Source organism: Xenopus laevis, chromosome 1S, assembly GCF_017654675.1.
Source record: "Xenopus laevis strain J_2021 chromosome 1S, Xenopus_laevis_v10.1, whole genome shotgun sequence".
Lineage (NCBI taxonomy): Eukaryota > Metazoa > Chordata > Amphibia > Anura > Pipidae > Xenopus > Xenopus laevis.
This window is the reverse complement of record NC_054372.1, coordinates 140,990,205-141,017,650: the sequence shown is the minus strand read 5'-3', so window position 1 is coordinate 141,017,650 and position 27,446 is coordinate 140,990,205. Positions and strand designations below refer to the sequence as shown.

Genomic DNA, 27,446 nt, shown 5'->3' with positions numbered 1-27,446 from the left:
AATGTCAATTTCCACCTCCTAAAGCAGGGAGGTCGCCGACCCTGTAAACTGTTCTAAATTGATACAGTTAGTTGATACATTTGTCTCTGCTGAGCAGAATCTCTGAGTTTCATTACAGGCAGCTGTTAGAATTGATACAATAGTGGCTAATACTTCAGAGATGCTGCTGAGAAATCAACTAAATGTTGAAAAATTGTAACAGAATCTGCACCTGAATTACTGAGCTGCCAGACTCAAACACCAGAGACAGGGACATTCAACTTTAAACTTAGATTTTGGAAAAACTGTACAAAATAAATAATGGAAAGTAATTGAAAAAAAGTCTTTATTTCTGGGGAACAATCTGAAAACAACTGAACTGAAAAAAAGTGTTTGGAAGGTGAACAACCTCTTTAATTGTGGAATACAGAACATACAGCTCCGGAGCTAAAACAACATTACACAGTCACATAATGCTTGCCATTCTGTTCCCTATGTTTGTGGTGTTACCTGTTGCATTCTTCTACTAGTGCCTCTCGCTCTTCCTTGCTGGGATTCTTCTGTCGTTCATAAGCCTGGAAAAGGATTTGCTGTGAGGCAGGACCCCACTTGAAGCGATTTCTTCTCATCTTTTTAGTTGGTACCTCATCACAGGACATGTCATCTGTTATCAAACCTTGTCCTGCATGTGTGAACTCTGTAAAAGTAAAAACTAAAACATATATAGAAAAAAAATCAGCTTGGGCAAATTGATGCCCTTGGTTGCCCAGACAGTGTTGTGGACAACTAGTCAATGTACACCCCTATGTTGGGCAGGCAGAGTTCTGGTGATGTACAGTATATTGGTGAAGGACCTCTTGTCTTTATGCAAAGCCATAAAACATAATTTATCCACCTTGTCATGATGTACAGTATAACTCACTTAAAACAGTAACACCAAAAATGTGTTTTAAAGTAACAAAGCTATAATGTACTGCTGTGCTGCACTGGGAAAACTGATATGTTTGCTTTAGAAACTCTACAATAGTTTATATAAACAAGTTTCTGTGTAGCCATAGGGGCAGCCATTTAAAGCTTAAAAAGGGAAAAAACTCACAGGATATAGAACAGATAAGCTCTGAAGTATACAATGGGATTCTTCAGAATGTATATGTTATCTACTGTGTATCCTGTGTTTAAATGGCTGCCTGCATGACTACACAGCAGCTTGTTTTTCAATAAACTACAGTTGTGTTTCTGAAGCAAATACGCCAGTGCCGGGCAACAGTACATTATATTGTCATTAAAACACTTTAAAGGACATGTAAATCATCTCCACAAAAATTGAATCAGTGAACAGCCTCTTTGAATTATTTAGATAACTGTCACTCTGGTTGTTAAAAGGTTAACAGTAAGGCTGCAGCATCCCCTTAATCACTTAGAAATCCTTATCCTCCTCTAACCACAATCTGCCCCCTCCCTCAGGAATCTGCTTTGGCTGTTGGCTCATGAGCATGCTCAGTTCTTCTCAGCTCAGATTACTAAACACACCCTCCAGTCCAACAGCCAATGAAGAGATAGCATTGCTGGTTCCAATAGAAACTCTAGCTGTCTGATCCTATTTTTTTCTCCTAACCACCTCTCCTGAGCTCAGACTGGGGGGTCCAGGGCCCACCGGGACTGCCGTCCAGGGCCCCCCTGCCAGCCGTCCAGGGCCCCCTCCGGTGCCTCCCCTCCAGCCCCCCTGCCTCCCCACCTCACAACCTCCCCTACTCATTCACCTCCCCAATTGCAGCGCCACCAGGCGCTGATGTCACTACCCAGCGCGCTGCGCATGCGTGCCGAGCGTCAGAAACTTTTTATTTTAAAATTGATTAGGAATGTGAGAGGGTGGTCTGGCCCGGCGGGAGCCCATGAGGGTCAGGGCCCACCGGGTTTTTTCCCATTGCCAGTCCGACCCTGAGCTCAGCTTAACCATTACAGTACTCAACCCAAGCAGAACTTTTTATCAAAGTATGTTGTGCCAGTGTAAACCTGCATTCTGCACTACATGAACTTTACAGCATCCGTATACTGTTTGCACATGTCAATGTTACTGATGATGTCAGAGGGAAAATGGGAGCTGTGTGAAAGCAATTTGTTTTAGGAAAATGCGATGGTGATGGCAAATGGGGTGTATATGCAGTACAAATGATGTGGCTTGAGTGGGGAAGATATGCCTTTAAATGCTCTTTATTTGAATAATTTGCTTTTGGTTTTTCTTTATGCTCACATAGTATTAGTGCACTTCAATTTCTATACTGTTTTGTTTGCATTGCTAGTATTGGTGTATTATACCATAGAGCAGTTCTGTTCAACTTCTGTGGTACCAAGGGCCAAAATCTTTCTTGTTACATGGTGGAGGGCCGATAATGGAAGCCAGTGCTGACCACTCCCTGTTTTTAAACCACACCCACTTTAAATAACACCCATGTTACCACAAGACCATGTCCACCTTAATGGTGGTAACACACCAAAAAACTAATGGTTGGTGCTCACTGCTGGGATATCAATCATCACTCATATGTGAAAAAAGTTTATTATGTTTTATTAAGACATACACTTAAATCTACATACCTCCTCCTCCTCTATGGATAGCACAGCAACCCCCAGTGCATGATTAAACACCTTATAGGCTCTAACAATAATAGTCAAATGCTAACAAACCCCCAGAACAATTACCAGGCTTATGTTCGTCAGACAGAGCAGGGCACACACAGGCAGAGTTTGGCACACACAGTTAGCATAAGGAAGGCAGATTATGGCACACACAGGGAGCATAGGGAAGGCAGAGTATGGCACACACAAGGAGCATAGGGAAGGCAGAGTAAAGCATACCCAAGGAGCATAGGGCAGACCGAGTATGGCACACACAGGCAGAGTATGTACACACAGGTAGCATAGGGCAGGCAGAGTATGGCACACACAAGGAGCATAGGGAAGGCAGAGTAAAGCATACCCAAGGAGCATAGGGCAGACCGAGTATAGCACACACAGGCAGAGTATGTACACACAGGGAGCATAGGGCAGGCAGAGTATGGCACACACAAAAGGAGCATAGGGCAAGCAGAGTATGGCAAACACAGGGAGCATAAGGTAGGCAGGATATGGCACTCACAGGAAGCATAGGGCAGGCGGAATAGAGCAGGAGACATGGAAACCTATCAGGGCCACTCTAACATATGTACTACATACAGTGACACAGTGCTGGTGTGCCTCCAGCAGTTTGTATGAGTGTGAACAATGTGGGCAGTTTCAGTCTGGGTCTCAGGTGTGAACAATACAGGGGATTAGTGTAAGGGTACACCCTAATATTCAGGGAGATTTAGTCGCCCGGCGACAAATTGCCTCTTCTTAGGGCGACTAATTTCCGAAAAGCATTCTCGCTGGCTAGAACCTAAACAGGCAGGATGGCACTCTGAGCGATTTGTTTTCCGAAGTCGCCCGAAGGTTCCTCGTGAGGCATGGCTTTTCGGGGAGATTAGTCGCCAAAGAAGAGGCTTTTTGTTGCCAGGCGACTACATTTCCCCGAATCTTAGCATGTGACCTTACCCTAATAGTCTAAATTTGAGGTTTAAACAAAGCAGGGGCCAGTTAATCTCTGTAGTGATACCTTTTAAATCTTACACATGGTAAGCAGACACAGCAGGCAGACTTTCATGTGGGGGCCACACAAGGAGGAGTCGCGGGCCACCAGTTAGACAGCCCTGCCATAGTAGGCAGTGCACTATACTATAGACATAGGAAAACACTCTGTAGTCTCTATGTTTTGGATTTTTTTGTAATGGTTCCCGTAATTACCTTTCTCTGTATTTATATATACACACACATACACATATGTCTGTAGGTTGCATGAATATGTTGGTCTCAGAGACCATTTATTTTCAACGGAAATGTAATGTGTTTTCCAACCAATCCCCAATCAATTCAGAATTCTACACAGTTTCTCATACTCACGCCTGGCAATCTCTCGCTGCTTGCCCACGTACCAGGTATACAGGGCTGCTCTCTTTTGAGTCTTCATGGGTGTGCCCTTGTTGAGGTGCTGTGAAAGATGGGACTGATTAAGACCTGTGGTTTCGACCACTTCTCGCTGTGGGATGTTGTGCTGCTGCAGATATGACTTTACAAGTTTGGCTACGTGCCATGAGTCTTCCCTGTGGAAAAAAATAAATACATTTTTACCCTACTAGTGAAACACTCAAGTTATGTGCCCGTGTTTTATATGTGGCTGTATTTTATACTTTGACTTAGACAAATGGGACCGTTTTGATGATCAAAGGTGATTGATTGAAATTTACCCTTATGGGATTGCAGATGTCTGCTCACTTCATGATGCAAACTTTGACCCTTGTAGGTACTGTATAAATTAATTTGTCTACTTTTAGGAGGGTTAAATAATGATATTTGGGTATTATAACATTGTTCAGTCACTAGGTGGCAATGTCGGACAGGGAATTCTCTTTAGAAAGTTCTGGCAGTATGTGGTCCCTTCACATCAAAGTGGTCATACACAGGCAGATTTAATCTGCCGATTTGGGTCCATCTGACCACTATCTGTCCAAAAATATGCCACCTTAAAGGAAAGCGCAGTTTGCCTTGGACTACTGTAGAGAGGTACCTAATGGTGGCCACAAAGTACCAATAATATTGTATGAAACTCAAGTTTCCCAAACGATTGGAACATAAGTAATGTAGCCATACAGTGTTTGGTCCATTGGATGGTCTCCATCCATTCGGCCCATGGGCAAGTTGATTAAGAACATAGCCAGTCAGTTGGTGTATGGCTGCCGTATGGTCAGCCACATACAAAGGAATGTAAGCTAGTGGTAAGCAAGATTCTGTGAAGCACATTGTAGGTGATGAGAATTACGGTAGCTGTCGGACAGCTAACTGAGCAGCCGAGGCTCCACTAAGGAGCAAGGGAAGGGTCAGTACTCTGACAATACCTCGCCAGTCAGCACTACAATGACAGGAGAAAGGGATTAGGGATTCATCTACATAAAGTTAAACCCTACTGATGCTGAATGATATCTCAGCTTGTTCGGACTTCCAAAGAAATCAGTCAGCTATCTCCCAAAAAAAGTATATATCAACCTCTTCCACAAACAATGAAGCATCCAACAATACCTTCATCTTCATGTGTGTTTGAAATGTTGCATGTAAAACACATTATATCATATGTGGAGATCCTGGGTAATATTTAAAAAATGCCTTGTTACATGTTTTTGGATCATTACCAGGGTTTGTTACATTCAAACGAATATGAAGAGTAGGTATTGTTGAATGCTTCATCATCCTGACGGTCGATAACCACTTCAGATTTTTGGTGTTTCTGTTCATTTAAAATAGAGCTACACCAGTTACAAATTGGTATATTTTTCCAGTGATGTTTTAAGAAAGCACAGTAAAGGGTCCATGGTTGCCATATTGTGAAATGTTTGTCTATGGGATCATTTAGCAAAAGCCATGAGATATAATAGGTTTTGTATTGTATTAACCTTGTCCACAATATAGTGACTTTGATATTGTTTCATAGCCAATGTTTAAATGGCTAAATTAAGTCTTGAAACAGCCAGTAATTAGACTAAGAGCTTTTTTTGGGGTTTGTTTAAAACTTTACACGGGAGGGCTAAGAGTGCCAGATCTATTTGTAAAAGTAAAGGCCGCCATACACGGGCAGATTAAAGCTGCCAATATCTGTGCTTTACACCAATTTGGGATCTTATCTGCCAGTGTATGGGGGCTTCTGTCAGGTCTCCCGATCTATGTTTGGCCAAAAATCTGCCAGATATCGATATGGAACATTTCCTGTTCAAAACTTATTTATAATTTAAAAACTTAAATTTATATAAGAAAGGAGTGTATTGTTAGTATGTTTCCACTCTGATATAAGAATTTTAAACCTTTTGGAGGGAAAGTAACACACACAGTTTCAAAATCAGATCTAGTAGGCAAAGAAGTTTACTTGCGTAAAGTTTGAAGATAATGTAAAAACCAAATCTTTCTTTGGAGGGAGGATTATATTTTTGCTCAAATACTGAGAAAACTAATTTAACAAATCTGTTAAATGTGGCAAGAAAGTGAGGGATTTTGTAAGTGTAAGAATCAAATCCTCAGCAAAGAAACACATTTTATATTGTTTAGTTAAAAAAAGACACTCCATATGTGTGTCGGTGTGAGCTATTAAAGGGATAATGTCATGGGAAAAAAAAAAATTTTTCAAAATGAATCAGTTAATAGGGCTGCTCCAGCAGAATGCTGCAGTGAAATCCATTTCTCAAAAGAGCAAACAGATTTTTTTTATATTCAATTTTGAAATCTGACATGGGGCTAGACATATTGTCAATTTCCCAGCTGTCCCAAGTCATGTGACTTGTGCTCTGATAAACTTCAATCACTCTTTACTGCTGTACTGCAAGTTGGAGTGATATCACCCCCCTCCCTTTCCCCCCCAGCAGCCAAACAAAAGAACAATGGGAAGGTAATCAGATAGCAGCTCCCTAAACTCCCCATAGACGCGATGATTCTTCTTGCCGAACGACCGATTTTAGGGAAGTGTGACCAATCCTTCGAAATTATCGTGTGGTTAGTGGGATTCAAACGATCGTACATCTTACGATTTTTCAGCCGACATCTGTCAGGAAATTGATCGGCCAGGTCAAAAAATCTTTGTCGGTCCCAGTGCAATCTATCTATGTTTGCAGGGCCAAGCAGGCAGCTCCCCTTTGTTTTCCTGGCAAATTGGTCTTTTTAGTTGATGGTAAGTTCGTACCATCGTACGATCATTCCGAGAAGATTGTGGTCTCACGATGAGGATCTGATCTTTTATAAATCTCAACATCTATGGCCACCTTAACACAAGATAACAACTGCCTGGTAGATCTAAGAACAACACACAATAGTAAAAACCCATGTCCCACTGAGACACATTCAGTTACATTGAGAAGGAAAAACAGCAGCCTGCCAGAAAGCATTTCTCTCCTAAAGTGCAGGCACAAGTCACATGACCAGGGGCAGCTGGGAAATTGACAAAATGTCTAGCTCCATGTCAGATTTCAAAATTGAATATAAAAAAAATCTGTTTGCTCTTTTGAGAAATGGATTTCAGTGCAGAAGTCTGCTGGAGTAGCACTATTAACTGATGCGTTTTGAAAAAAACATGTTTTCTGATGACAGGATCCCTTTAAGTCCAGTCAATGGCTGTATAGCAAGAGCAAAAAAGTATAGGTGGCAGCCCTGTCTTAGCAAATGCAAAGGGTCCATGTAGAGTGATTTAATCATATCTAAAAAGACAAGACTAAAACCCCATATGGAAAGTATAACAAAAAATAAATAAATTTATCAACTAGTGAAATTAGAGATGGCCACTGTCCGCTAGAGTGAAATTCCACCACTCTCCATTAATTTCTATGACATTTTGAAAGGCATATCTATCAATGGATGAATTTCCTCTTTCACCCATTGATCAATACTCTTTAAAAAATGCCATAGGAATGAATGGAGATATTGGCGGAATTTCAGACTATCTCTAACTTCATACTCTGATCAATATACCACATAGAGTGGTGTTTTAGGTAAGTTTAAGTATCCCACAGCTTTAGAATTGCTATATTTATGACATTTTTTTTTTTAAATTACCTTTTCATTTTTGTGGTTTCTGATTTTTTGGATCATATAGATGTATAAATCATTTATGTCGCTTTGAATCTCAAAAAATGAGAGGCTTCATTTCACAAATGAGACAATAAGTTGTGCATGTAGACACAACCAGTTAAAGGAGAAGGAAACCCCCAGGGCGCTAAACCCCTCCCCCCCTCCCCTGTGCTGCCCCCCCTCCCTCCTCCCCCCTGGCCTACCTGTCCCCCTGGGCAAATGCCCCTAACTTTTTACTCACCCCTCTGCGCAGGTCCTGTCCACGGAGTACGCAGTCGCCATCTTCTCTCACGCGCGTCTTCTTCCTGCTCTGATCGGCGTTTTCTGGCGCATGCGCAGTAGGAACAGGTACCGGTACGGCTCTACTGCGCATGCGCCGAATGTCACGAAGTGAAATCGGAAAACTTCGTGACATTCGGCGCATGCGCAGTAGAGCCGTACCGGTACCTGTTCCTACTGCGCATGCGCCAGAAAACGCCGATCAGAGCAGGAAGAAGACGCGCGTGGGAGAAGATGGCGACTGCGTACTCCGTGGACAGGACCTGCGCAGAGGGGTGAGTAAAAAGTTAGGGGCATTTGCCCAGGGGGACAGGTAGGCCAGGGGGGAGGAGGGAGGGGGGGCAGCACAGGGGAGGGGGGGAGGGGTTTAGCGCCCTGGGGGTTTCCTTCTCCTTTAAAGGGAACCTTTAATTGTGCCTTGTACTTTGTACTTACATGTAACTCTGCGTGCTCTGTGCCAAATCAGAGCACGCAGAATGGGCACATTGGAGCTTCATGCTAAGTATATGGAGTGTATATAAGAGTAAAGTACCTTTATGAATAAGGTTCAAGGTCTAGGCTTGTACTTGTAAGTGTGCCTTTTGGGCTGTACCACATTCTGCTTGACATTTAAAACAAGAAACATGTGTTCTTATTTTAAAATTAGCAGAAAAAAATTGGCTAAAAGCAAATTCAGTTGTAAATTTAAACTGGGATTATAATCCTTCCAAATTTGTTGGCCACTCTTGAGAATTAACATTTAAATAGCAGTGTGGGGACAGGAATTTGAATACAAAATTATTTGTAGAAAAGTTGTATCATAAGGTTATAGATATGAAGGAGTTGTGTACTAAGGTCAAAGGACCAGTTAAACTGGCCAGACAGCTAGTAATATGCTTAGACAAATCTAAAATCACCATGTGTGACCCTGTTGTGCAATCTGATTACAGTTAACTTCGGAGTGCCAGTTGGCCCTTAGCTTCCATTTTGGCACATATAGAAAAGAGAAGTAACCCTGACCACAACTGAATCTGTGTATCTGCCCATAAAAATGTCTGATGATAAATATACACAGGCCATTCTGTTACAGTTCCTGATTACAGTTGTGTGTGACCAGATTTAACAAAAGAGGTAAGAATATGTAGAAAATGCAATATAGTACAGGCCTCAACACACCTTCTAAACTTAAATGAGACAGTTCTGTGACTCAGACCCATTATGTATTCTTTTAGTCCTGTATTTGTACTCTAGCCAGTATTTATTTTCTGTGGCTCATGGCTTGCAGTTGCAGTGATTACTGTTGTCTGAACAAACAATGGGTAAAGTGGGCTCAGCCAAGTATTTGATTATTTGGGAAGACAAATGAGAGGATTAAACAAAAAAAAACAACACCTCAGTCACTTGTTTAGTTACGTAGTGCCCAGCCTCATAAAAGTGCACACTTCAGTTGTTCAGGTTACAACCATTTGTCTGCAGAGACTCTACGCATATAGTGTATAAGTCAGAATTGTCTGCAGAAAACTCCCTAATTCTATTTTTGGTACTGGTGCTTCCGAGAAATGAGGCCTGGATATTGACTCCAGAAGGAGTGGACATAGGAGTGGGTTTAATAAAATAGTATCACAGAGAGCGCAAATGCAGCAGGTACATTTTCTAAACTGTAAAGGTGGCCATACACTATTACGAGGTCGCCAAACGAGTGGATCTTAACCAAATATGCCCACTAATGGCAGGGCTATATCGGGTGAATCTGAACGATATCGGTAGCTTTAAAGGAGAATTCAACCGTTTTCAAAAAAAAAACACACCCCACGTAGACCCCCCCCCCCAGCATAGCAAATTGCCAATTTATGACAACTGCGCATGTGCCGAAATGTATGGAAATTGCTGAAGCGCCCAAACAAGACACGAAGACCCGGAAGATGGCTGCATGGAGCTTTGATGCCTGAATCTGCACCGAGAGGTAAGTATAAAGTTAGGGGCATTTCCCCTGATACGAAACGCGTCAGGGAATGGATGCTTTTAATCAGCTGAAATAAACATTTACTTCTTTTAATTCAACGGGTGAATGGAGTGCTCGTCAAATCTTTTCTACTGACTGTGACTCACCTATAGCTACGGGCTTGGGGCGATGCACCCAGGCCACCCATCTGATCTGGTGAGTTCCCTCTTGCATATTACCCTTGATACTGTTTCAGGCACAAGTGAACCCAGGAGCGGGACCTGGGGTCTACACACCCGGGTCACCTTTGCACTTACTATAGCAGTGGTTCAAAGTATTATGGGTGTATGGTATTTTAGACATGCCTTTGACCACCTATTAAATGTTGGGTTCACTTTATGTTGTGCACCCACATGCTATTGTTTTGCACCAACTGATTAACATGCAAATCACACAAAAGAGCACACCCTCATAACACCCATATTGATGCAAGTGTAGTTTGTGCAAACAGATGTAAACATTTAACAATATCATTGGTATACTAGGAAAACCAATGCAATGTGGGTTAGTAAATGAGGCCCTGTGGATCTACTGCCATGTTTAAAGTAGAGGATGACTTGGCCCTTCCTGACAGAATTGGCAGCTTATTGGCCAGTGTATGTGGCTAGGGGAGGCCTGTCTAATAAACATCTGGCCAAAACTCATCTAGGTTTCTATCTGGAAGGTTTGGAAGCAGGGGAGATAATTTCCTTCTGCTACTTCAGTTGTGGTCACATAAATTTCCCCGCAGTTGGTTGAGCATAAATCACCATACGCCAACACATTTAAAAGTATTCAGAGCAGCTGCATCCAACTGGAGACAAAATCACAGGTACAATTGCACTTTTCATAAAGCATTGCCCATAACTGAATCAGTCGCAACTCTCCCTGGAGAACTCAAAGATGCCTGAATTCTGGGGGGGGGGAGGGAACCTCTGAATTATGGGAATAAACATGGTGATTGCGCTTGAAATTGCACTTTGCTCACTTTATTTGCAGTCGTAAATGACCCCTCCTGTCAGACAATGACTGGAATGTATTGCTGCAGTCCTCATGATGGCTCTCAATAGACACTCTGTATGCAAATTGGCTCCCAGATCAGCCTGATTTGGCCCAGTACATGGGATCTGTACAACATTTTGAGCAAGAGTAAGAATCTATAATATGCATAATGCACACACCTGCACACAAAACATGGTCCCCAACCCCCAAAGCAGGTGCTGATTCACTCTGTTGCCGATACCAGCTTATCTCAGTACAAAGTCCAGCTCATAACTAAATAATGACTGCTTCGTACAAACCCTAGGGGAGGGAACACTAAATGGGCCAGTTGAAAAAACAAGGGGTTCATGGTGAAAAGTGTACTTCTTTACACAAACGTGTTATTAGCAAGCAGTTTGTGATTAAACTATTAAATGTGATACAGCACTTTACTCTGGCTAGGCCTCTTTGTAAACCAATGACACCACTGGTATATCCTGCAATTATCTGGTATATTGAATAAAATAACTATTAATAAAAGTGCATGAGTGTTGTATACTGTCTGGAACAACAGTGCCCCACATTTTTTATGTCTTAATGCGTACGATGACCCTCATTTCCTCATTTCATCCTTCGAGGTCATTTCTAAGGGCGTTTTCACCTTCCTTTTGTTCCGTGAACAATAAGTAACCCAGTTAGTTAGTTATCAACCCAGAGGAAACAAGAGGCTGGTTGATAATTTATAGCACCTCAACCAATTTAAATGAAAAGTCCATATGAAATGATTTCATCCTAGGAGACCCAAAACAGACATTCCCTGCCAGACTTAAGGCTAGTTGTCAGCCTTTAGGGTGCTATAGATGACGACTACAAAGCAAAACATATAAAGGAAAAGTAAGCTTTGAACCATGCTGAATTTATTCTAAGAAGTCTGGAAAGAAAAGGAGAAAAGGCACATTGGAAGATGGTGCCTGAATATTCCAGTGGGGACAGGGCACTTCCTAATACAAAACCTCTGAAGAAAATACACCGCAATAACAGATGTTTCCAAACCTCTAAGCTGCATATTGGGAGTAAAATTAACACAACAAAAGCAAAAGCTATCACATTGACTGCTGTACAGCACAGTCTATAATTGCATCGGATGGGTTAACCATTAGAAGTTAATCATCACAAAAGGTAGAGGCCGTTTGGTTTATAAATGTTCAAATTATGGAGGATGTGGGTAATTAGTAACCAGCACGAGCCCCCTGATCCCTTGTGATCTGCAGAACCCACACTACCTGAAGACAGGGAACTGAGAGCACCCTAATGAGTGGAAGAAAAGGACAACAACAGCAAACGGACATCAACAATAGTATAACAAGCAAGGCAAAAGGAACAGATCATGACTCAACATATCCCTGGATGTGGATTTTTTTATACAGCTAAATACATATGCAGGCAGAGAAAAGGAGCAGTGTTACTGATATGAAACTTGGGGCCCATTCCAAGCTGAGCAATTATTGCAAAATGACAAATATTGCAAAAATGGACCAAGTATAACTGGATAAACAAAGCTTGAGGTAGAGAAGAAGAAATGTCTCTTTTACTATCTTTCCAACTGGCAAGAAAAATTAGAGGGATTTGATGGAGAAATTGCTCTGCGTTAAACTTGTTTCACAAGCAACCCCTGCCTGATTTTCCAACTGAGGATGTAGAAATGGCCCTAAACTACAGTCATCCCAAAGGGACAACTTTTCTCATCCCAGTTGGAGGGAATACATAGACTTCCATGGAAAAAAATATGCTTTGTTTAGGTGAGTGTTGGGTAGGTGTAGATTTGGGAATATTGAGGGGGAAAAAAAGAGTGTGAGAGATTACAAGACAGAGAATAAAAGACATCAAGTGTAGGACAAAGTGACAAAGAGAATACATGGCAGGTGCATAGGTCTTACTGCAGCAGACGCTCCACCACGGCCTTCTGATGAGCAGCCTCTTCAGGGCTCAGCCTCTCTAACTCTTTCATAATGGGTGGTGTAAAGTCTTCTCCATCATCAGAACTTTCATCTTCTGATATATGAGACTCCCCTAACCCATTAGGTAGTTGCACACAGTTCTCTCCCTCGTCCAGGTTTCTAATATCATCCAAAGGGACATTGGGATATGTGTAATCATCGCCATCAGCCAATGCTTTTTTCAGAGCCTCCTTTGTCACCCCAGACTCTAACAGAGCCTGTAAAAGCTCTCGCTGCAGGTAACTGAGCTGAGACGCCATCCTCTCTGTTGCCTTCTATTGCCTCACCATCCTGCGGCTGTAACACGGATCAGCGGGCGGGAGTCCATGCTCTACCCACCTTCTGTTTCCTCCTCCCCCCCAAAACACACTGTGATGCCACAACCAGCAAGTGGTCACCCCCTGGACAGGCTTCTCTGAGACATAGATAAGGGACCCTTGTCACTCACTGTTTACATCAGAGCAGAGTAGATCCTCCAAGGTTCATATTTATCCCTGTGCTTTGCAAGTTACTGAACTTTGGACCCCAACTCTGCACAAAGTGCATAAGTTAGAGAGGGGGGAGTGTAGATGAATATGAGGAGGGGTAGAAGAGAGAAAGAAAATTCCAAAAGTTGAAAAAGAGAAATATCAGGAAAGAATGGAAAACTAAGAGAATGCAAAGGTGAAAGTGACACAAGCCAATGTAAAGCGGCAGTGCAGCAGAGATAAGTGGCTGAAACCTGAAAGTACTTAAATTAAGAATTATGTTAATTCCAAAACAAATATAAAGTAACCTAGTAGTAGAGGTTGGAAAAAACATTTTTTAAAGAAGAAATAACTGCAGAAATATCAAGAGGGAAAGAGAGAGAAAGATATAGGGAGGAAGGCACCAACAGAGAGGGGGAAAGTGGTAGCTAGTCTTATTAATATATTCAATAAAACCTTTTTGACCTAATGTTTTTAAATATTGCTCTATTTATGTTTATTATCTACATAATTGTTTAAACAATTATGTAGATAATAAACATAAATAGAGCAATATTTAAAAACATTAGGTCAAAAAGGTTTTATTTATATATTAATAAGACTAGCTACCACTTTCCCCCTCTCTGTTGTTAAGCACCAGCTTTAGAATTACAGTTGTATGATACCTTTTTGTATAAAAAGGTATCATACAACTGTAATTCTAAAATTAATGTGTGAACAGCTGGTGCTTAACACTTTAATCAATGAACCACTAAAAGGGTTGAGTTAAATTTGTTATAAATATAATCTTTTCCCCAAGAGACATGTTTTTGTTAACAGGGGAAGTCACAGAGAAAATTACAGCAGTGTCTTGTGGATTTACAATATTCTGGAGGTTACATACCTTTTCAAACCTTACAGGTGTCCTGTTCACATATAAAATAAACATATGTTGCTCTCCACATATTTGGTTATAAATAAGTGTATTGCCTCCCATATTGAAAAATACACTGTAGCAGAATGGTATTTTTCATCTCCTGTGCGCAATCTCTTCGATCTTAAAGCTGACGTTTAACCTATAGATATACACTAGAGGTCTACTGCTACAACTCATCGGCTGGCAATGACCTCTGGGTGCCTTGGTCAATCAACAGGTGACTGCAGGGAAGAAGCACGTGGCATATTGTGCAGGTGCTGCTATGCACTGCAACACACAGAAATGACCATGTCTCAAAAAGCTCTTCTTCCATGGAAAAAAAAATATCTTTTCATGCATACATCATTTCACACCTTGCATAAGCACAGCCACTTTGCTTATATGCTGAACAGCAAGACAGTGTTAATACAGTGCCTGCGCAGGGATAGTGTTAAGTAAATAAACAGTTTAACCAATCCATTGAGCAGTTGCAGCCTTTGCTGTCACTTCTAAGATATAGGGATGCACCGAATTCACTATTTGGGATTCGGCTGATTTCCAGAATCCTCAAGGAAAGATTTGGCTGAATACCAAACGAATCCTAATTTGCATATGCAAATTAGGGGCAGGAAAGGAAAATGTTAAAAAAATTCTTCTTTTGTAACGAATAGTCACGTGATTTTCCTACCCGCCCCTTATTTACATATGCAAATTCAGATTTGGTTCGGCCAGGCACAAGAATTGATCCGAATCCGAATCCTGCTGAAAAAGGCTGAATCCTGGCCAAATCCCAAACTGAATTCTGGATTTGGTGCATCCCTACTAAGATAACTGTCTAGATGGCATCATCAAAACAAGGGTCACTGGCAGGGACTTAACTATAGAGGAAGCAGACCCTGTGGTTGCAGGGGGGCCCAGGAGTGTAGGGGGCCCAGTGAGACCCTAATTAATTAGCAATTTTAATATACCTTGGTAAAATAGGGCAATTTATAAATATTTTGGGGCCCTAAATTGAATTAGCTATGGGGCCCAGTAACAACTAGTTACGCCACTGGTCACTGGACAATAAAAACAATATAAATATTCATTTGAGTAAGGGAAGTCCAGTGTGAGGCCCTCCAGTTCTGGTTTGATAACAGTAGCAGGAGGCCAATGGGGACTAGGGTTGCCATCTGGCCGGTATTTTACTGGGCGTGGCCGGTAAAAATAGTGCTTCAGCCCAATGCTATTAAAAGATTAATTTATAGGAAGGCCAGTATTTTTTTCCTGAAAAGGTGGCAATCTTAATGGGGACATATCCCTGCATTTTACCATATGTAGTGCTGGCTTTTCAACAGAGTTGCTCATGCCCTGTCCATGGCTTATATTATATCATCCTCTAAGGGCAATGGCACACATTGATATTAGTCACTCACAATAAATCTGCTCTCCGGGGGGCGACTAACGTCCTGCAACTGCTGCCCCATTGGCAATAATGTAAATCACCGGTGGGAAAACATACGTTGCTTTTTTCCCCCTAAAGTTGCGTAAAGGTGCCTTGTGAGGATAGTTGAGAGATTTTAATCCCTGGTTTATGTCTGTTTTTTTTTCCATTTTATTAGGGGTTATAAGAATCACAGCTAACACTGCAGAAGGCTGTTTAGGGCCATATTCATTACCCAGTACTCAAGGGTTTTCAAATAATTTCTAGTACATGTACTTTGTGTGGTGTAAAATAACATTCATGTGCTTGAATTTTGCTAATTGTTTTACTTTCCCAAAAAATCCTGTAATTCCAGTCATTACAGAACAGTTCTTCCAATGAGTAGAGAAGTAGATCAGTGTTGGACTGGCCCACAGGGATACCAGGAAAACTCACTCCCGGTGGGCCCTCATGCTGCTAAACATTTGGACTATTTCATGGTCATTCCTTATTTCTATGAGAAAAAAAGGCTTAATAGATGGAATAATTGATCATAGTATGTGAAGAAAAGAGACTAGGAGAAAAGAGGTTGAGTGAGGAGAGGATGAAAATACTAGTGAGAGTGGACCCCTAGTCTGAAGTTTTTTTGGTGGGCCCCTGGTGTCCCAGTCCGACACTGAAGTAGATTTACAGTAGGCTTATTTTCCTGTTGCCTTGACCGCAGTGGGAAACAACGGGAAAAAGCGTTTTTCTCTTCATGCTTAGTCAGGCCCTAAATATCTCCTTACAAACAATATAAAGATAAAACAGCAAATACCCCCTCCTAAACCACACTCTTTGTATAAGTCAGGGGGTGCACATTGGTACAATATCTTAAAAAAACAGCTGAGAGCTGTTTTTCACCTGTGTCTCACAATTTTATGTGTCTCCAGTCAGTATACAGTAAATATGCATCTTCCTTTGCCCCATAAATTCAGATTTACATTTTATTATGCTTTAACCCTTTTATTGTTAGCCAAGTAGCTCAAGACTACACCATGGGGTATATTGATCAAAGAGTGAAGTTAGAGATCACCACAGTCTGCTAAAGTGAAATTCCGCCACTTTCCATTCATTTCTATGGGATTTTAAAAGGGTATTTATCAATGAGTGAAAGAGAAAGTTCATCCTTTGATAAATACGCCTTTCAAAATCCCATAGAAATTAATGGAGAGTGGCGGAATTTCACTCTTTGATAAATATACCCCCATGAGTTGTCAGGCAACTATTTTCCATAGGGTTACATGTAACCAGGTAACACAGAATCTACAGCATTGTCATGTTAGTACTTTTGTGTCAGCACTGTAGAGTCTACTGTCAACAGCACTTAAAACAATAAATTCTCTCCTGTATGACTTTTGGCCTGTGTTTAGGTGTGTTTGCCAAAGGCATGAACTACCTATTGCAAATATTCTGCACATTTATACATCGTTCTGTGTCAAGACAAGTGTTCCAGTGACACTACCTAGGGAGGCTAGAAAGTGTTACAGTAGGTTCTGTGAAGCTCTCCATAGTTGGAGAGATAGAAGTAGGTAATCTGAGCAGCTAAGGTTCCACCAAAAAAAAAGGAGGGGTTAGTACCCTATTTGTACTTCTTCCAGTTACGGCTACAATGATAGAATCAGGACAAGCCAGGTCTTTATACATTGTTGTTCAGAATACCTTTGTGTGTGCCTTCATGTGGGCCACACAACTGTGAGACTAAAGCTGGCCGTAGACGCAAAGATCCAATCATATGAATCCTGCCACTAACCATTCCGATCAAATAAAGTACAAAAGAACAGATCAGCCAATGTTCTGTCCCTGACAGCAATCAAACGAAAGTTATGTCCGACAAAAGCTAGTGACAGTCTCCCTCTGAAAATCGTACGATCGGCAGTACATGCAGAGATATTATCGGCAGCCGACAGAAATCTTTTAACCTGTCCGATCGACCAAACGACTGATCTCCGCTGGACGAAAAATGTTGGGACTCTCCACACATGGTCTGAAAATCATATGAATCCTCGATTCGTACACTCAGATCTTTGCGTCTATGGCCAGCTTAAGAGGGACACTAATTGAATTGAGAAGCTCAGGAGGGCAGGCTGTATGCATTGTGTACTGTGGACTACCATACTCTTGTAACTGTAGAAGGGTAAAGGTTTTATGCTAAGTAGGTCCCCTAGGAGTCAGAGTTATGGTAATGGTAGTTAGTAGAGCAGCCAGAAGCTCCAATGAGGAGAGGAGAAAAGGTTAGTACCCTGGGGTGTCCTCTGCCAGTGGAGGCCCCAAAATAATCAGGTTCAGGGTTAAAGAGAAGAACACCTATGTGAATACACTTCTAAGCTGGGGACTAATTCACATCTAAGTGAATACTACTTTGGCTTTAACAAATTCCTTGGTTGTGCCAATTACAACAAGGGAAGTGACTACCTTAAGAATTTGTAAAATGATCATGCCCTAGATTTGTGGGAAGGCCACGAAGGCCTTGGCCTAGGATGGCAAGATTTTAGGGAAGGCATGCCACTCGGCCACATCCAAATATTTTTCAGGAAGTACTGGGAACAGCAGGAGATTTGACAGCTCTTTAAATCTCCTGCACGCCTAAGGGCAGTGGCACACGCTGTTACTGGGGGAGATTAGTTGCCCTGGGGACAAATCGCGTCTTCTTCGGGCGACTAGTCTCCCCTAAATGCCTTCCCACCAGCGGGATGGCACTCGGATCGCTTCGGAGAAGCCGGCCAAAGTTTCCTCGTGAGGCCATTTCGGGGCGACTTCGGAAAACAAAGTGCTCCGATTGGCATCCCGCCGGCGATTTATGTACCGGTGGGAAAGCATTTAGGGGAGATTAGTCACCTGAAGAAGAGGCTATTTGTTGCTGGGCGACTAATCTTCCCCAGTAGCAGCATGTGTCTATTCCCTAATCCCCAGTGTTCTGGCAGAAACAGTTGCACTCTCGTGAGGAGGGGGTAGTCGTGAAGCACTGTCGCAGGACCCTCTGGCCTAGGGGCACCCAAATCATAAATCCGGGACAGTGATTGGATATTGTACCATTTTAAAGTAACTTTAAAGAGAGAGACATAGCAAAACAGGCACTGAAGATACACTACTACAGGTGCAGCACAGCGCTTTCTGTATTACTCCAGTAGCAAAGTCATAGACAAATACACTACATCTCCCTTTGAAAGAAAAGTAGAACAGAATAATTGCAAACTGGGTGCCCTTTGTATCCGACCACTTTTTGTGACTGTGATATGATGGGACTCGGCAGAATCATCTGCTCTGGGATCAGAATGATCCTCTATTGGTTCTTGCTTAGACATGTTGCAACTTGTTTGACCTGGTCTCCTTCTGTGTCATTGGTCTCAATGTTTCCGTATATCTCTGGACCAGTATCTTTCTGCACAGGTATTTTGTTTGGCCTGAGGTCTCTTCTATGTCTCCTGTTGTTGAGGTGTTACGACATCACAAGACCTTGGTACATCTACATTTTTTACACATTACATTTTTTTAAATTGTTGGCTGCCAGCCCTGTGTTGTTTCCATTATTACTCTGGAAAAAGTGAGAGACCTGGCTCTGCAGTGATAGTATTGTTTTTGTTTTTTTGGTACCTTTGTAAGAGAGTAGGCATTCTGTGCAACATTTGGGTGAGGCTGGCAAATTGGACCACAACAGCAGTAAAGTGGCTGTGAATAAAACCGGTGTTCCTGAGCTGATCTGCATGACCTGTGGGGACCTCCAGTTTGTTCATCAGTAAGTGTTCATCTATAGCAAATTTTATATCCGTAGAGTTGTTAAGGTTTGAAATTGTGCTGAATGCAGAAGAGTAGTAAACCTTTCAGCTTGCTCCTCAAAAACTTTCTTCAAAACCTCCATCTGTACTGTATATATATATATATATAATACACAAAAGCCATGAATATCCTGTAAATTATATCCTTATAAACGGTGAGTTCTGATGTAATTTCTGTCACATGACTCACTGAAACTTGTGTATTATAATAAATAAAGTACCCCCTGTTGCAAAATATGAGGATATTAGAAGTTACCTCAGAGTTCCATGACCTGTATAAAAACACTCGGCCTTCGGCCTCGTGTTTTTATATGGTCATGTAACTCCTTGGTAACTTATAATATCCTTATATTTTACAAGAGGGGGTACTTTATTCACTATATATTTAGCACCCACAGTCTGTTTATGTGCTCCCTCCTCCACAAACTGGTACAATCAAAAATAGGATTGAAGCCAGACCAGAAAAACACAATTGCTGCAGTTAATTACACACCTGGGGCAGATTAACTAACCTCGAGTGAATAGTTTGAATCAAAAAATATTTGATTTTCAAAGCAATTTTTTGGGTACTTCGACCATCAAATTGGTCAAATTCAATCGAATGATTTGAACGATTCGAAGTAAAAATCGTTCGACCATTCGATAATCGAAGTACTGTCTCTTTAAAAAAAACTTCGACTTCGCCAAATTAAAGCTACCAAAGTCCAATGTTAGCCTATGGGAACCTACCCCAGCACTTTTCTAAGTTTTTTTTTGTTGAATAAAAATCCTTCGATTATCAGCATATCCAGGTTGTGGGAACACACTAACATGACCTAAAAAGGAGGAAAAGGCTTTTAACATGTGTGATTAACAAGCTAAGGCTTTCCATAGTCCGATGTGAATGGTCCATTGTACAACCCATCACTAAAACAGGAGAAAAGCCAGGAAAAGAAATCCAGGTTGTGTGATTTATTTATTAATTATAGTTTTTATAGGAGTAGTCCATATTGCAACTCATTGTAACATAGTAACGTATAGTACGTAAAATAGTAGTATGTGAGGTTGAAAAAAGACACATGCCCATCCAGTTCAACCTTTTATGTCTATCTAGCCTGCCTAACTGTTAGTTGATCCAGAGGAAGGCAAAACACTTCTACCCTTCTGAAGCCTCTCCAATTTGCCTCACAGGAGGAAAAAATCCTTCCTGACTGCCAAATCCAGTCCCTGGATCAACATGTACTATGAGCTATCTTCCATAACCTTGTATTCCTTCACTCATCCAACTCCTTCTTAAAGGACCAGTAACATCAAAAACAATTTTAAAAAAATAGTTTGTATATTTCTATTTATTTAGAAATAACTTACAGAATCTCTGCTTGCGCTTCTCTTCAGAAAAGGCGACAGGGCGACAATCCATAGTTCTGAGCTCAATTTCTCCTCCTTGGTTATCTCCTATAAAGAAGGAAGGGGAAATCGGTAATCTCCCGATCACCTTTTCTGAAGAGGAGCGTAAGCGGAGATTCGGTAAGTTATTTTTAAATAAAGACTTTGGGGCAAATTCACTAAGCAGTGAAAATGCGCTAGCGATGCCTTCGCCACACTTCACCGCACTTCGCCAGGCAAAGTTTGCCAGGGTGCCGCTAATTCACTAAAAACTGAAGCGCTCAGGGAGGTGAATGGTAGCGAATTTGCGCAAGTGTTAATTCGTCAAGCAAAGCGAAGTTATGATAGCAATGCCTAATTTGCATACGGCGCCAAGTTAAAGTTGAATGGACGTATATGTAGCAGCAAATACATTACACTACACAAGCCTGCGAAAGCTTCATAAAATAAAAAAGAGTTGTTATTTTGCCGTACACATGTGCCCACTGTATAGTTTAGGTGCCATATGTTAGGAAATGTAGGGTGGAAGGAGGGTACCCCCAAAAAGATGTACGATCTTTTTCAGCCTATCACCCTTAAAAAAGGAAAAGACACCAGCGTTTTTTGGGACTTAGAAAAAAATTTCAAATTTTTTTTGAAGCAAGCCCTATCTACTCTATTGCACTTCGCCTGGTCTCAGTTGGCAAAGGCAAGTCTGGCGCAACAGTTAACGTTCATGAAAATCCGCAAGTTAGTGAATTAGCGTAGTTACGTCCCTTCGCCATAGCGCAACTTCGCCGGGCGTAAGGGTGCGAACTAGAGTAGGTCCACTTCGCTAGCGAATTTACGCCAGCGCCCGTTAGTAAATCAGCGAAGTAACGAAATAACATCATGCTGGTGAATTTGCGCTAGCGTTAGCCATTTAGTGAATTTGCCCCAATGCGTTTTTACATTTTAATATGTGTTGGTGGTTTTTTTTTTGTAGTATACTAGCGAATTTTTTTAAATTTTTTTTTGATGTTACTGATCCTTTAAAGCTATCAAATGTATTAGTCATGATTCAGGGAGAGAATGCCGGATCTTCACAGCTCTCACTGTCAAAAAAAACCCTTTTGAATATTTTGCCAGAACCTCCTTTCTTCTAATCGGAAAAGATCTTCTAATCGGTTTTCTGTTGCTAGGAGCACCGGCCGCGGGGTGTCAGGTAAGTAAAAGTTGTTAGCTGGAAGGACCTACTGGTAAATAAAGCATTAGAGTTTATTATATTATGCCCTTATATATTTATACATCATTATCATATGCCCACTTAAAGGGTTTGTTCACCTTCCAAACACTTTTTTTCAGTTGAGTTGTTTTCAGATTGTTCACTATAAACAAAGGCTTTTTTCAGTTTCTTTCCATGTTTTACGTTTACTGTTTTCCCAAAATTGAAGTTTAAATTTTAATGTTCGCTAGTATTTCAGTCTGGCAGCTCAGTGATCCAGGTGCATTCTGAACTGTTACAATTTTCTACATAGTTGATACATTTTCCCACAGTATCATTGAAATATTAGCAACAATTGTATCAATTCGAAGAGCTGCCTATAAAGGAAAAGGAATAATGTTTACTACTTGAGGGTGCCAAAAATTAGGCACCCCCAAGTGACTACTTTTACTTACCTGACACCCTGGGCCAGTGCTCCCATCAGCAGAAAACCACACCGTGATGGTATGTATCAAATAAATGTATCAATTTAGAACAAAGTGTCGACGACCCCCCCTTCCCAGAGCTGCTTTAGACAGTGAAAAATAAAACTTTACACTTACAAAATATTAGAGAAATGCTCTCAACAAAAAAATACTATTTCTGAATCTGAAACCAACTGAACTGAAAAAAGTGTTTGAAGGTGAACAACTCCTTTAAGCGCCTCTTCTCCGGCGTAAGCAACGTCAACCTTGGTCAGTCTTTCTTTAGCAGCTCTTATCTGGAACCTCTTCAATTCAATAGTGTCCCATTTGAGCACTAGGGAGTGGGGACCTAGGCTACACTCCATATTCTAGATGGGGCCTTACCAGCACTCCCATGTATCTATGCCCCTTTTTATATAGTTCAAGACCTTGTCCTTGCAGCTGCTGACTGCTATTGGTTTGCCATAATCCTAAACAAATAAGTCCATTATAGACACGCAATGTTTAATAGGCTGGGCCAAATTGATCTAAACTTTCAGCTCCCGGGCCAACTATCAGATCATTATGGAGGCCAATAGGGTAAGTCATAATGGTGATCCAAAATATTTGAAGGCAGAAGGCAGTTAGTTACTGTTAAATTGGGATTGTGAAGGGAACTATAACTAAACACCAATTGCAATAAGAGACAAAGTGGATTTATGAGTTGGACCCTTTATCTGCCAGGAATATATGTGTAGTTGAATTTTGGCTTTTACCTATAACTGAGAAAGCCAAGGAGGCTGATTTACAATTTTTTGTAGTCAAGAAAAGAAATTTATTATTAAAAAAAAACCAACTTTTTTTCCATTTAATTTTTTAAATTCTTATCCCTGGAGCACTAGCTTATTTAAAAGAGTTATTCATCTTCAAATTAACTTTCAGTATGATGCAAAAAGTAATAATCTGAGTAATGTGCTATTGGTTTTTATTACTTGTGGGTTTTGAGTTATTTTGTTTTTTATGCAGCAGCTCTCCAGTTTACAAAATCAGCAATCTAGTTGCTGTGGTCCAATTTACCCTAGCAACCATGCATTGATTTGAATAAGAGACTGAGATGTGAATAGGAGAGTGTCTGAATACAAAGATGAGTAATATAAAGTAGCAATAACAATACATCTGTAAACTTACAGAGCATTTGTTTTTCGATGGGGTCAGTGAAAGCTGGAAAGAGTCAGCAGAAGAAGGCAACCCAGATATAACAGCAGGGGGAGCTCCTGATACATATTCATGATACTGGCAATATGGCAACTTCTATTATCAGGAAAACAAAACATATTTGGCAAAAAAGCACTGAGCAGTTTCACACTGCAGGAGTGGGTGTATATATGTCCACTTCATTAAGATGTTTGGATTAGGAATAATTGATCCTTATTTATCGTGTAGAAGAGTAGTTCTGAATATGTAGTAAAAAACCTACCATAAAGCAAGACAGGACTTTCACGGTTTGCTAAAAAAGAAATACAAATAGTCAGGAATATAAGAAAAAGGATCCCTTCATAAAAGCATACAAAGTGACACGTTTGCTAGGTTCATTGACTTTAGCAATTAGAAAGTGGTTTATTTGTATAGTACAGAAAAGCCTCTAGTCTGTTTTATTACTTTGTCATCTGGGCTGATGCAAGTGTGCAGAATTCTGGGCAAGTGGGCAGCACATCAGAACACTTGCAGAATTTCCAAAATGGCACAAATACTAGATGAAAGAAGGCTACACAGCCAAGTGGATTTTAAAAAATGAGAAGGATGGTGTGACTGGGGTCCCTTACAATATGGAATCCATTACATTTTTGACTTTCATAGACCAAAAACATTAACCAGAGTGACAAATTGGCTTTTAGAGGGAATGTTATACAATATTCCTTACATCCTACAGACTTTTATATTGCATTCCCTTCTAGGTAGGACAAGTGGTAATGAAAAGAAAACAGAAACACAGGGGTTAATAATAACACACCCATAAATAAAAGCTACCCAATGAAAACCTCAGTTATTTTTTTAATCATACCTTCAGTTGGTAAGTGCTAACATAGTGTGCATGCTAATTTTCTTTTTTTTCTCGATTTCAGGTATAATTCCCAAGGAGGATTTACACAAGGTGATGGATCATCCTGAGGCAAGTTGCAGCTCTTAGGTTTGGGCTGCTGTGCTTGTTTTCCTAGAGTCAAGGGCTGCCTGAAACAAAGATGGCTGCTGTCAAACATGACTTACAGTTTGCTGGTACTGCTATTGGTGCATGGTAGCTGCCAAATTTTTGGAGCGATTATGAGCGTTATTTTTTTGGTGTGGGAAAAGTTAAACTTCAAAAAAGATGTGTTCAGGCTCGGATTTGTGGAAAGGCCACTAAGGCCCGGGTCTATGGTGGCAGGATTTTAGGGGGCAGCATGCCGCCCAACCACATTCACATTGGTTTGTACGTTTTGGGGCTGCTCAGGAGATACAAAGGTTTTTTTAAATTTCCTATGCGCCAATCTCCAGTGCTCCTGACCTGATGATGAAAATTTGTGCAGGTGCACGAATAAAGGAAAGGGGACAGGGATGTCCTGTCTAGAGGTAATTAAAGATTTTTTCTTCTGGAATACTTAGGTAATACTTTGTATTACTAATAAGCTGTTATTTTTCCAGATTGCTTCTTAAGATCCTCTTGCCAAAAAACATAGGGTATCTAAGCACCTACAGTGTAGACCATGTGAAAAGCCCTTACCTGATTATAACAAAAGGCTTTGCAATTTCTCTGGTTGATTTTAAAGATATGACTAATGTCCCTGATTCCTCTAACTGGATATGAAGACATGCAGCAAATGTTATCTCAGCTTTAGCCCCTGAAGCTTCTAATCCTGTTTGTCTGGATTCTTCTGATAACTTTTTTCAGCAGACTATTTTCATAAACTGACGAGGGCCACACCATACGGATCTCAATCTGCAGAGAATACAGGCGGAACCAGCGGGTTGGGCAGGTTCAGGCTGACCTCGCACCCCCTTTTTTGCAGGTGTTGGGCAGGTCCGGGTTGAGCTCTTCTTCCTGCTCTCCCCGCCCGCCACCTTGCACTGCCGACTTCCGGACTCCTTTTTTATAGATGCGCGCCTGATCGCCCCCACCTTTTGTGACATCATTGGCGGGACGGTACGGGTCTATAAATGGAAGCCGGAAGTCGGACTAGGGAGGGCAGGTTAGGGTCGGGTGCAGGTTTGGTTTTACCCAACCAGCACATCACTAGCTGAGACCTAGCCTCTGAGATTATACCTTGTTGCAGTTCATTCCACACCTGCATAACATACTCCGGGCTTGTTACATAGTTGCTGGTCTCCAGCCACTGGGATCCATACATTGTTGCCACTTGTTCCCACGCCTCATAACACAAGTGGAGAACCACTATGGATTCCCTGGATGGAACGGAGTCTCAGACATCTCAGCCTTAAGACCTAAAACCTTTCCTGTGCACCCCGTCATGAAGGTGGATGTAGCTACTGGAAGACTAACAAAATCATTATCCCTGTGGAATATGGTTCTGGTCTCATGGACCCCATAGATCCCAGTAGGAGGGAGATTGTTATTTTCTTCAGGAATAGGGATGGGCAAATTTTTTCGCCGAAAAAATGACGCCCATAGACTTGTATGGCGTTGTGCGTCAAAATAAAAAGACGTGCGTTAAAAAAAGTTCGCCGCGCGAACTTTTTGACGCTCATAGACGCCCATAGACTTTAATGGATGTCGGCGACATTTCACCAGCGTCGAATTTTTGGCGAAATTCGCCCATCCCTATTCAGGAATGTAATTTTTTTAGGCTTGCTCCTCAAAAACTTGTTATCACCTCCCCAAACTCTTCTCTAAAACAACTGCCCTTCTCAAAATCTCAACAGGGTACTGATTCAATTGTATTCTTAGTACCCAAACCCAATGGAAGTTTTTGGACTATTGTAGATTTAAGGATGTCAACCAGTTTTTCAGGAAGAAAACTTTTTGAATGGAGAACATGAGGTCTGTGACAAACGTCCTCGACAAGGGTGATTACATATTATCCTTTCCATTGCAAAGAAGCCTGGCGTCACGTTCACATCTATTGTCCTCAGAGAAGGTTTCATCTCATTGCTGGTTTACCTCAAAGCAATTCTACATCACCTACAGTTCAGGGTGGTACCTTTCAGAATTACTACTACACGTGCATAGTCAGTGGTAACAGTTCTGAGGAAGGGATGGATCACAGTAGTTTCATATCTCGACATCTGGCTAGTCTTAGCAGTCTCAGCATATCTGCTAAAGAAACATCTAGACAGGGCCATATCTCACAATTAGGTTGGATCATAAACCGATAGATTTCTTCTTAACCTAGTCAGGTCCATCTAGTTCCTGGGGTATAGAGATTTGTCACAGATAAGACAGACAAGGTTATACAAGTAGTATATAATCTTGTCTCCAGTTTCATCTCTACCTCTCTAGATTTCTGCCTTATAGGATGTAAGGGAATGAGTACATTTTATATTTATCAGAATGTTATTTTCCCTTAGTACTTTTGGCAGCAAAATGTTGTCTGCCTGAGGTTGTAATTGGGTAGCTTCTATTTATGGGTGAGTTATGATTAACCTTTCTGTTTTCATTTTTAATAAAACTTGTCCTACCTAGAAGGGATTACACAATACATCTCTAGGTTTCTTCCAACATGACTAAGGGAAAAGAAAAGTTTGGGAAGTAACATAGTAAGTTAGGTTGAAAAAAGACACAAGTCCATCAAGTTGAACCTTTTAACTCTTTTTTTTTACCAGCCTAACTGCTAGTTGATCCAGAGAAAGTGAAAAAAAAAAAAATCTCCCATTTGCCTTACAGGGGGAAAAAATTACTTCCTGACTCCAAATCCAGTTCCTGGATCAATTTGTACTATCAGCTATCTCCCATAACCCTGTATTCCCTCACTTGCTAAAAAGCCATCCGACCCCTTTTTAAAGCTATCTTATGT

General features: G+C 41.2%; 1 protein-coding gene and 1 long non-coding RNA gene across 4 annotated transcripts in view; one reads left to right on the top strand and one right to left on the bottom strand.

Moving 5' to 3' along the window:
* The window catches only part of hnf1a.S (HNF1 homeobox A S homeolog), a 24,262-nt gene extending 10,467 nt beyond the window's left edge, over positions 1 to 13,795 (bottom strand). The window contains exons 1-3 of one of the 2 annotated variants that reach the window (XM_041572695.1): positions 12,811 to 13,795; positions 3,955 to 4,154; positions 490 to 676 (exon numbers count right to left, since the gene is read on the bottom strand). In XM_041572695.1, coding sequence (XP_041428629.1) covers positions 490 to 676; positions 3,955 to 4,154; positions 12,811 to 13,130 — 707 coding nt within the window. In that variant the 5' untranslated portion in view covers positions 13,131 to 13,795. 2 annotated transcript variants of the gene reach the window in all.
* LOC121399483 lies at positions 10,826 to 27,446 on the top strand. Of its 2 annotated transcripts, XR_005965065.1 has the most exons (5): positions 10,826 to 12,672; positions 19,277 to 19,409; positions 20,824 to 20,955; positions 21,922 to 21,997; positions 24,564 to 27,446. It is a non-coding gene; the product is annotated as an uncharacterized LOC121399483 (long non-coding RNA). The 2 variants fall into 2 exon arrangements; XR_005965066.1 differs by lacking the exon at positions 20,824 to 20,955 and having other exon boundaries at positions 10,827 to 12,672; positions 24,564 to 27,445.